The following is a 12,387-nucleotide window of genomic DNA, read 5'->3' as shown; positions in this document are numbered from 1 at the left end:
ATGTCTTTTTGTTGTTTGTGTAGTATCCAGAATTTCCAGGCATGCTGTCCCCTGCAAAACAAAAGTATTTTTCGTCATCGATGACTAGAAGCGATTTTGTGTTATAGAATTGGTTAACTAGTTTCCTGCTTCTTTTCTTTGCCTTTATTTGTTGTTCTATAGTGTATTTTGGAGTCTTTTCACGTTTTCAATATTTAATATTCATTTTTTTTAACTGACGACCAATTGTCGATTGATTTACACCAAATTTAATACCTATTTTTCTCTGACTGACCCCTTTTCGATTGTTGACAAGTCTCGTTAATTCGGCTTTCTTTTCTCTAGTCCAGGATGTCGGACGACCAGGGTGCTTTCTATCAGAAATTGATTGAACAGTTTCAAGTCTTTTTAGGTTATCATATATTGTACTTCAAGCAAATCCTTCCTTTTCAAAATGATTTTTTTTTTTTTTTTTTTTTTTAAACATCTTCGCTTCCAACAAGGCTGCAAGCAGCCTGAGTTGGAAGCAGTTGGAAGCAGTTGGAAGTTACTGTAAGAGAAAAGATGAAGATTGTAGAGCAAGATAACGATTGACGGACGATTTAAAAGATTGCAAATTATATGAATCAGGAAAGCAAGATGAAGGAAGCGAATTCCAAAGAACTGATGTTCGAGGAAAAAAACTAGACGAATAAGCGTTATTGGAGCACTTAAGAACAGTCACAGAAAAAGGATGACACTTAATTGAATGACGAGTAACACGAGAATGAATTTTAGTAGATGGCACAAGAGACGCTAGCTCTTTAGAGCAGTGCCCATTATAGTATTTGTAGAAAAGAGAAAGAGAAGCAACATTACGACGATGTGATAATGGTTGAAGGTTGGCTGCAAGAGCAGGTCCAACTATGTTTACAATGCGTTTTTGCACCTTGTCTAAAAGAGAAAGGGCATCATTAGAAGATCCGCCCCAGATATGGCAACAGTATTCCATACAAGGCCAGATTTGAGATTTATAGAGATAGAGAATAGAATCCAGAGTAAGAAAGTGGCGAGCTCGATAAAGAGATGCAACCTTAGCAGATGCTAATTTTGCAACCGATTTGATATATGGTTTCCAAGAAAGATTGGAAGTAAGAGTTAATCCTAGAAGATGAAGAGTAGGTGACTCATCGAGTACATCACCGTTCATAAATATAGGAAGATCTAAATTATTGTGATAACGATTGGCTGAAAAAAATTGATCCTTTTCAAGCTCAAATGCCCCCTCCAAGCAATCAGAGGGTGTTTTACGATTTATTACGATTTACGATTTATTTATTTTTTATAATAGGTTTATTTACAAAAACATTTTTAGTCGCTTTCGAAAAGATTCTCGCTCAGCTGCATTTAACCTCATTTTAAATAATTGTGTTTCAAATAATAAAGTTTATATTTTATAGAACGTTTATGCCTACACATAAAACCACAAAAACTAATTATTATGCTCAAATAATGAAATTAGGATTTGTCCGATAACTTCCGCATCACCCGTTAAACCAATTTTTTTTCCAATGACAGACTTAAATCAGTAAAATCAGTAGAAATACAATAAAAATGAAATCAATAGAAATAGCACTTTGATTTTATCTTATCAAAATTAAATGTAATAGGTTTCAAGCCGTGTCATTTTAAATCTTTTTTTATCTACATTGCAATACTTTTAATTTACACTTTTAAAATCAATAAGAATATTGGCAGATGTATATTGAGCCTACTGCAGAGGTGTTTGGTGCTGGCATTAGCATCTTTTTACCAAGATCACAATATTAAAATGGTTAAAAGTTCTGTATTCAAAAACAAAGGGAGGTCCAAAAAGATGTAAAAATAGATAAAATCAAAGTTGAAATCCTTCTGAAAGCTGTTTTTGTTGATAAAGACCAACTACTAGGTCTTGAGTTGTATACTTCAAACTTTGAGTTTGTATACTTCAAACTTTAAAAATCTTTCAAAGTTGCTAACATCTCATCGGAACTTACAGCAAAATCGCAAATCTATTGACCATAGTTTAAGAAATTTATTTCTCAAAAAAAGAAATATATTTTTTTGTTTTAAAAATATAAATGGCAGGGTAGAATATTTATTTCCTCAAACAAGAAACATATTTCCTGTTTTAAAAAAATATATTCCATAATAAAAAATTCAATTTTGCTGTGCTTACAGTAAAATTTATTCAGGATAATGTAGAGCGTGTGATAAGCTTGAAGAAGCTTCAGAAGCTACTTCAAATAAAGAGTTCTTGTAAAGAATCATTAAAAAAGAAGAGTGGATTCAAGGAACTGCAAATTCTGAACCTTAAAAGTAATTTTAAAAAATATTTTTTTACAAATTTTCTTGATATGTTTGTCTTAAGCTGAAAATTTATATGTATATAAATATTTATTGTACATTTGCAGCATTAAAACGTTGAATTCTGAAGCAAATTTGCTTCAGAAACAAGAGATCTGTGGCAGTAACAGATCCAAATTTTTATGGTGTTTGAGATAGCTAACATGTAGCAAAATCCAAACATTTGTTTGTTTATACTTATGTCAAATAATGGTACTTTTTAAAAAGTTGCAATGACTGGAGGCTGGAAACAAAAAAGGACTAAAATTATATCCCCCTACCCCAAATGTGAGAGCAACAGGTTGATGAAACAATTTTTTTGTTATTCTTAAATAAATTTATATTCATCTATAAATTTTAAGTATTATTTTACAATCTCTAAACGCTTGAAAAATTATGACTATATAAAATTTATAACCCCCTCAAATTGAGGGGGGTTTAAACTTTATATGCTCATAATTTCTGAATGCTGAGAGATAATACTATAAAACTTAAAATTTATAGATGAAATAAACTTAGTTAAGAATAGCGAAAAAATTATTTTATCAACTTGTTGCTCTTACGTTTGGGGCAAAGGGGTTGAAATTTTAGGTCTTCTTTTATTCCCAGCTTATAATAATCGCAATATTTTGCAAGTATCATTATTAGACATACTTATAAACAAACAAATATTTAGAGTTTGTGCCACATCTATCAAACACTAAAAAATTCTTTAGCATGTATCAAACCACTGATTCTTCACTAATCAGTGGTTTGATACCTACTCTAGGCTTTTATACAATGTGAAGCAAGCATTAACTTCCAAGTTAAATGCTCTTCTGCGGTGCTCTATGATGCAACCATTAGATCTTCTTGGAGCACCTAAAATAACCACAGAAAAAATGTGTATATATATTTTTGAACCGCATTGATATTTTTTGATCTAGTTTAGTTTACAACTACCGAACTTCCTATACCCAATCTTTTAAAGAAATCATTTTGTATTTGTATTTATTTGATCCAAAGCTATAGTAACAATACTTTTAAAAAAAACATAATTTGATACCAAAATGAGGTGAAAATCTTTAAGTTTGTTGTATGACTGGTAAAAAGCTCAAAGATCAACAAAAATTACTTTACAATAGCCAGAGTGTTTTTTTATCTAACGTAATCATTAAAAGATAGGTACAACATATTTCTTAAATTAATAAGCACAGTCTTTTTTTTGGTACAGAAACACATTAAGAAAATATTGTTGAACAAATTAACTGGATTTGACATCAGAATCTATTTGCGCCAATGCTTGGAAATTGCTCGAAATTTAGTCAAAAATCATAAAATGCCTAACTTTGAACAATCGGCACAAATCTATCAAGAAAAAATAAAAAACAAAAAATCTTTTCATAGAAATATGACCTCTAAGCCATTAACCAACTCATAAGCCACTCAGCATAAAAATTGGTTGTTGAAAAAAAATTATGGGATTGGCTAATATATATGTATATATATATATATATATATATATATATATATATATATATATATATATATATATATATATATATATATATACATATATATATATATATATATATATATATATATATATATATATATATATATATATATATATTAGTAGAAAATCACTTAACAAAATTTTTTTCCATTTAACACTGTGTTTCATCAACAAAGATTCATCAGAAATGAATGATCAAATTAATAAAACTTCAATTTATACCAAAAATTAAATTACAGGAAGTTGCAAATGTCTTAACTACTGTAAATTTTCACATATTTGTGGAATTTGCTGACACTATTATAAAAAGAATTCTTTAGAAATGATTACTTATGCTATTTTTTTAAATGTTTTTTTAAAAAGGGGTAGTTAATGTAAATATTATTTGAACTCATTTATTTTTATAGTTTTTTAGGAGAAACTTATTTTTGTGTCTACATTTAGAAATAAATTCCGATCTTTTGTTTAATAAGCATTCTTGATTTGCATGTGTAATTATTATAATTATAAATATATAATAAATATATAATTGTAATTATATATATATATATATATATATATATATATATATATATATATATATATATACATATATATATATATATATTATATATATATATATATATATATATATATATAAACACACACACACACACACACATATATATATATCCCTCAGAATTAGGGTCGGCATTCATCAATACCAACTTAACTGTCGACCTGACAGTGTTCTACAGTCAGCAATTTTTTTCCTGACCTCAGAATTTCAAGCCTTAATTTTATTTGTTATTTTTAATAAATTAAAAATGACAAAACAAACAACCTTTTTTTAATTTTATTTTTTAATTCTAAATAAAATGATTAAATTAAAAACTACAAAATGAAGATTTTATTTAAATTTTAAATAAAATATTTAAAATAAAAACTGCCAAAGAAAGGTTTATATTTAATTCTAAATAAATTAGTTGAAATGAAAACACCAAATCAAACAATTTATTTAAATTCTGAATAAAATTATTAAAAAAAAAAAGACAAATAAATTTTAATACTTTAATACTAATTAATAACAATTTTTAAATATTAAAAATAAATCAGATTTTCTAAATAAAGTAGTTAAAAGTAAAAACGGCAAAACAAACGCTTTATTTAAATTTTAAAAATTAAAACTGCAAATGAAATTTTTATTTAAATTCAAAATAAAAACAGCCAAACGAATGTTTTATTTAAACTCCAAGTAATTTAAAAACACAACAGCAAAATGTTTGTTTCGCGTTTCTAAAAGAACACTTTAATCAATTTCTAAATTAAATAATACAACAAAAAAAAAAAAAAGTTTTTTTTTTAAATTCCTTATAAAATAAAACAAAACAATCACGCTCTATTTAAATTTCTAATATGAATCTTTAACTTAAGTTGTAAACAAAACAATTTAAAAAAAACAAAACACAAAAAGAACGTTTTATTAATTTCAAACAAAATAGTTCAAATAAAATTTGCCAATTTTATTTTAACTCGAACTTTGTTTAGTCGAACCATTTTTTCGGTACCTTTTAGCAAATTTCTTTTTGTATTTTCAAACTTTTTGTATGGGAATTAAAGATATTGGCTCCCCTTTTTTGATTGGCGTCCCTAGGCAGTTGCCTAGATTTGTATTATGGAAAATGTATATACTCTATGTTTATACTTAGTCTTCTGAATGTATCAAAATGTAAACTTTGTGTTTTAAAAAAAATAATAATTTAAAAAACTGGAAAAAGTTTAAAAACTTAAAAAAATAAATTATAACTTTATAAATTGCCTTCCCAAACCAAAACCCCAAGCCGATGTAGCAGTACTCATCCCATGTTCTACCTATTTGTTAGTTTATGTAGCAGCACTCCTTGCATGTTATTCATATTTGTCAGTCAATGTAACAACACTTCTCGCATGTTCTACCTATTTGCAAGTCGATATATGTAAACATTAAAAAAATAAAAACACTCAGAATGTTTTTATTTTATTTAAAATATAAAAAATATTCCAGACAATAAAGTTGCGTTTAGGTGGATTTTTAAAAAATAATAAAATTTAATTAGTTTCCTAAATTAAATTTAATTGTTATTACATAAAGTCTACTTGATTTTGTCACTTTTAAAGACAAAAAAGAGTCTTTTTTAACCACAAATGGTAAATTTAGATTTCAAACTATAGATACATATATATTATTTATATAATTTGTTATTAATTTAAAAATATTAAGAAATATTATTTAACTAATTATTTAAGTTAATAATGCTTACAACACTGGTAAACAGCCTAATCTTTGTCATAAAAGGTTCTCTAAGCGATGCCCGCCAAGATCGCCACACAGTTGCACGGAGTTGTTTAACAAATCCCACTTTATATCTCGGTTTTGAAATTAAATAATAGTTCAAAAACTCTACAAATATTTAGTATATTATAAAAAAATAAAAAGTAAAATAAAAAAAAACATACTGGTGCTTTGGAAAATAACTATCTTCTACTGTATTCTAAACAAAATATTTTAAAGCTTAAAGATTTTAAAAATCTCAAAAAAAATATATTTCTCCTACTGTTCAGCATACTGTTTTTTTTTTAGATTATTTTCTTATAATAGAAAAGCTATGAAAAGTATTTTAAGTTAACAAAATACAAATTTTAAAATGTTTTGAAAAAAATTTACAGAAATATGTAAATTTATAGAGATTTAAAGTTTAAATAAAAAATTGAAAAACATATATTTTAAAACTCACATCAATAGGATTAAAGGATTGGATTGTTTGAATAGATGAAAACGCATCACAAATGCTCTAAATAATTATGTTGTTTGAAAAATGTTTTGCTATTTATTATCATTTATTTAGACTATAGAAAATTAGTTTCCGCATACATGACACTTTGCTCTGCACTCTACTTCTTGGCCAGGCACAACAGCAAGAGTATGGATGAAATGGTCTGCTGGATTATATGTTGAAGGGCATGGGAAATTTACACTAAACAATATACAACAAACTCTTTCTTATTTTCATAATATTTTGAACAAACCAGGTATCTCTGTATAATTCAATTAAGAAAATATTAAACCTCTCAAAAAATGCCAGTGCATCCCTCCTAGGACCCAAGTATGCTGTTCTTCCTTCTGACAAAAGCAGCAATCTGAAAAATAAAATCAAAATTTTAAAAAAATGAAATGACTGTAATAAAAAGTTATATGATAATTATATGGTAGTGGTGTAGTGGTAGTAATCTCTTTGTAAGTAAGAATTATCATGTTACAACCCACTTAATCTCAGGTTTACTACAATCAATATACAGTTGCCTTGTTCTTTAAAGCTTGTGTTTGAGAGAGAGAGAGAGTCTCTTACAAAACTAATCAAAACTTCTACTGAGAGTTAAGGCAAGTACAGTTTAGATTTGAAGGATTACATCAATAATAAGGTTTTAGCTTCTTTTATCATATTTTGTTTTCTTCTCTAGAAGAAAAAATGATGTGGTATATATACATATAATCATATGTATTATGATGTGGTATATAATACCACATCATAATACATATGATATAAATTAAATTCAGATTTATATAGGAAAACTAAGTTTGAATTTGACTAAAATTCTTTTTCTGTTTTATTGTTAATGTTTAGGTTAACACGGTTATAGCAATCCTGTATAAAAAATTATTAGTTAATTTTATCTTCCTCTATTTAATTTTTATTGACTTTATTGTTATATATTGACACAATGGCACAATAAACACTTCTTATCTAAATTTATTATACTTTACTACATTTACTTAATTTTATTTACTATTTGATATATATATATATATATTTAATATTTGATATATATATTATTATTATTATTATTATTATTATTATTATTATTATTATTATTATTATTATTATTATTATTATTATTAATTTACTGTACTAAGGTTTTGAGTTGCAAATAAAAAGTTATAAGCAGTTTTAAAAGCTCTTTTTAATAATCAATTATGTTCTTTATTTAATTATATTTAAATTTTAGATATTTTGCATAACATAGTAAATTTTAATTATAAAAATGAGTAAAGCAGGCCATACAGGAGGGAAAAATAAAACTGTAGTTGCCAATTTATTTATACCTATAAAACAAATTAGCAAAATGGAAAGAGTTAAATGTTCCTTTTGCTTTGACATTATGTCTAAAAACGGAACTCAAATGACTAAGCATATTGAAAAATGTTGAAAATGTCCTGAAGAAATAAAAAGTCAATATGCAAATAAATTAGGTCATAGCAAACAGCAAGACTCTTCTGGAGATGCTGAACCAAAAGCAAAAAATCCATGATCTAATTCTTTTGGAACATCCTCTTCTGAATCAATTTGTAGAAGTAAAACACTAAGTTCTGTGTTTGACAGCATGACAAAAACTGAAAAGGTGTGTATTTTTAAATTTTAAGATTTATTTGAAGAATTAACTGATATGGTAACTAGCTTATTAAAAATTCATGATGTATAGATTTAAGATTTGTTTCATGATTGACTGATGTACCAGTATGACATTATCTTTTGCAGGAACTGATTAATAAACATCTAGCCAGAGCAATATATGGACGTAACTTGTTCAAAAATATTGGAAAATATTTTTGAACAAGTTACGTCCTGCTTATAAGCTTCCGTCAAGACATGAAGTGTCAAATGTGTTATTAGATAATGAATTTTCAAGGATTTCAGCAAATGTTAAAGAAATGGTAGCAACTGCAGATAATCTTGGATTTATGTGTGATGGATGGAGCAATTTAAGGTACAATAACAATTTCTTATAATATTAGTTGATGCAATTGAAGCTATATTATTTAGTTAATAAACAGATCATATTTGTTTATATGCTGTTTCTTCTTTACAGAAATGAAGCTATCATTAACTTTGTAATGACATTGCCTTCTTCATCACCCATTTTGTGGAAGACATTGCCTACAGGTAAACCATAATTCTAGTACTGTATACTTAACAGACTGATAGACTTTTAAAATATGCATATTATTTTATAATTAACTTTGATATTAAATTTATAACAAACAACACTGAAAACCATTTCAGTAAGCAGAAATAATATATCAGTAAATAGGTTTATAATACTTATATAGTACAGTATATATAATATATCCTAAACTGTTTTGTAGGAACATTAAGCCATTCTGGTGAATATATGGCAAATGAAATAAAGAAAGTTTTAGAAGAAATTAATCCTAACAAAGTTTTGGGCATTGTGACTGACAATGCTGCAAATATGAAAAATGCATGGACTCGTCTAAAAGATTGTTATCCCCATCTTTATTGCTATGGATGCATTTCACATGGTTTAAATTTACTGTTCACAGATTTTTTAAAATTGACAACTTTAAGTGTTTTGATGTCACAAGTAATTGATATTGTTAAAGAGATAAAAATTCTCATTTATCTGTTGCAGCAATTTAGAGATATACAAAAAAAATCAGCTGATGTAGTAACATGCATTTCCTTGAAACTACCTGTACAAACTAGGTAATACAACTAAAAGTATAAATATAATGTACATTACAAAAAAAAAATTGAACTATGTAACTAATTTTATTATACAATCATAAAAATAGATTTAGTAAATTACTTTACTTTAAAAAGTTAAAGTTTTATTTATTTAAAAATTAAAGTTTTCATAATTTCTTTGTGCTTTATTTAAAGGTGGGGATCAACTGTAGCATGCTTAGGTAGCATACAGAAAAATAAGCAACCATTAAAAACATTGGCTATTTCTGAAAACAGTGGACTTAATTCAACAACAAAAAATATTTTTCTATCAGATGTTTTTTGGGACAGGGTTGAAGGTTTTTTCAAATTGCTGTCACCAATAGCTGATGCAATAAAGAAAACTGAATCAAATACTCCCATGTTATCTACTGTTGTGGAAACTTTTCACTTCTTGGAAGACCACATTTTTAAAAACTTAACAGTTAGCTCATTATCAAAAAAGGAAGAAGAAGAAGCCAAAATAATCTTCAAGAAAAGAAAAGATTTTTGTTTAACAGAAATTCACTTGGCTGCCAATATACTAGATCCCAAATTTCAAGGCAGAGTCTTGACTGGAGAACAAAAGGTATTTACTACACATAATTCATATATGATTCTTAAAACCAAATACATTTTAGCCTTGGGCATTAAAAGTAAAATTTTTGAAAAATTTAGAATTATATTAAATACTATTTTCAAATTTGAAATATTATTTAAATCAATAAAGTAATTGTAAAATTATTGAAAGAATATTTTTTTAGATTGATGCATGTGAGGCAATACACAACATTGCTGCAAGTATGCCTGAAGTAAACAAAGAAATTACGATGTTTGACTTGGCTAATTACCAATCAAAGGGTGGTATATTTTCAAAACCTTTTATTTGGACTGCAGTTGGAATAACTCAACCCATAAATTGGTGGAAAGGGTTGTGTTCCTTTACTGAACTATCAAAAGTTGCATCTAGAATTCTTCAGCTACCAGCTTCAAGTGCAGCATGTGAGAGAAGTTTTAGCACTTATTCTAACATTCATAGTGCAAAAAGAAATCGCTTAACAACTGAAAGGGCTGGAAAACTAGTTTTCATTTCACAATATTTAAAACTCAAAAATGTTGAAAACACCAGTTATGAAAATGGTATAAGCATAACTACTCCTCAAATTAATAACGCAAGTGTAAATAAAGTTCCTAGCACTTCAATGCCTTGGTCAGAGTCTGAAGCAGTTAATATAGAAAGTGACAGTGACTTTGTTTATGAATCATTAGATGAAGGTAGTCTAGGGCGGCAAGACTCGGAGTCAGAAAGCACATCCATTTAGAATATCTTTTATTGTTTAAATACATGTTAAAATTACTAAATTATTGACTTTTTTGTTTAAATATTTATACTTTTTTTAAATTGAGTATATACTACACTACACAGTGCTACACTATTTAGCACTAAATTAATAACAAATTAAAACTAATAAAACATTATTATTCAAAAATATTAGAATATGTAAAAATTAAATTTTTTATTAAAACATTAACTTTAAATTGGTGTTTATACATTGTGTTTGCGATTATAATGATCATATACTACAAATAGACAGAATAATAGTAATAAATAGACAGAATAATAGTTTTTTTTACAATTCGTTTAGCCTGGGTGTGCAAAAGTTGTCTATTCATTTCAGAAATACTCTGGAAAAATATCAATGCTCTAGGAAATTATCTTGAGGTGCCTCAAGACCTTTAAAATTTTAATGGGTCCCTAATATTATGTAAAAAAAATTTTTTCAAAAGTATGTCATGTTGGGTCTCAAAAGAAGCAAAATTTTATAAAAATTTCAAAAATAACAATTATTTTATAAAAAAATTATTATTTAAGATTTTTTTGAAATTATAATTAAAAAAAATAAACTTTTTTCATTTTTAGTTTAAAAGGTCATTTTTTTTGCAATAAACTATAAAAAAACAATTTTTTTTTTAAAATAATTGTTATTTTTGAAATTTTTATAAAATTTTGCTTCTTTTGAGACCCAACATGACATACTTTTGAAAAACTTTTTTTTACATAATATTAGGGACCCATTAAAATTTTAAAGGTCTTGAGGCACCTCAAGATAATTTCCTAGAGGATTGATATTTTTCCAGAGTATTTCTGAAATGAATAGACAACTTTTGCACACCCAGGCTAAACGAATTGTAAAAAAAACTAAAATTTACTCCACCCTAATGTATATATATATATATTTATGAATATATATATATATATATATATATATATATATATATATATATATATATATATATATATATATATATATATATATATATATATATATATATATATATATATATTCATGTTTATATATTCATTTGTTTTTTTATATATACATATATATATTCATTTGTTTTCCCTTGCGCCTGCATTTTGAAATCAAATTGTTTCTTTTAACAGATTTTCATCTTTATAAGCAAAAATAAGAAATTTTTCATATAAGCAAAGATTGCATAATTTTAATAAAGAGTTGTATGGATTGCACCATTTCATAATTTTCCATTTAATTGAGGGGATAAACTTGTTGTCTTTTAGGCCCCAATTCACTTAAGACAACTCAGTACCATTTCTATATTTACTAATGTTGAAGATTTGAGATGATAAGCATACCGAAAATTAAATCTAGTTTCATATAAGCCAAAATATACTTTTTTTATGTAGTCTGGTATATTTGATAACACTTCTGCTAGGTAAACAATTTTTTCAGTCAAGCACTGATTGTTCATGAGGCGGATTTGTTAACAAAGTTGCAAGTTTTTTCCTCAGTTGTACCTTAGTTATATAATATCATGTGATCGTGAGAATTAATGATGATATGATGTTTTGCAAACAAGATTAGTTTATTTCAAGTGTATTTCTACTATGGCCAAAAAATGACCAACTATTTTTGTTGCAATATCAGCACTAAAAAGTGGGTTGTACCTGATTATGTTTTGTTTGTGATTTTTGAATAAGTTCGATTTTATTTGAAGGGCAACCAA

At 26.3% G+C, this 12,387-nt stretch overlaps 1 protein-coding gene across 3 annotated transcripts in view; it reads right to left on the bottom strand.

Annotated features, from left to right (window-relative positions):
• LOC100198543 (protein white) overlaps nt 1-12,387 on the bottom strand; it is a 108,447-nt gene that overhangs the window by 31,824 nt on the left and 64,236 nt on the right. For all 3 annotated transcript variants that reach the window (XM_065805537.1, XM_065805539.1, XM_065805538.1), the window contains 5 exons: nt 6,923-6,994; nt 6,729-6,831; nt 6,592-6,648; nt 6,314-6,348; nt 6,118-6,223 (listed from right to left, as the gene is read on the bottom strand). In XM_065805537.1, the coding sequence (XP_065661609.1) occupies nt 6,118-6,223; nt 6,314-6,348; nt 6,592-6,648; nt 6,729-6,831; nt 6,923-6,994 (373 nt within the window). The remainder of the gene's footprint in view (nt 1-6,117; nt 6,224-6,313; nt 6,349-6,591; nt 6,649-6,728; nt 6,832-6,922; nt 6,995-12,387) is intronic.

The sequence above is a fragment of the Hydra vulgaris genome, chromosome 09, assembly GCF_038396675.1.
Source record: "Hydra vulgaris chromosome 09, alternate assembly HydraT2T_AEP".
Taxonomy (NCBI): Eukaryota; Metazoa; Cnidaria; class Hydrozoa; order Anthoathecata; family Hydridae; genus Hydra; species Hydra vulgaris.
The sequence above is the reverse complement of the archived record's forward strand: the minus strand, read 5'-3'. Positions and strand labels throughout refer to the sequence as shown.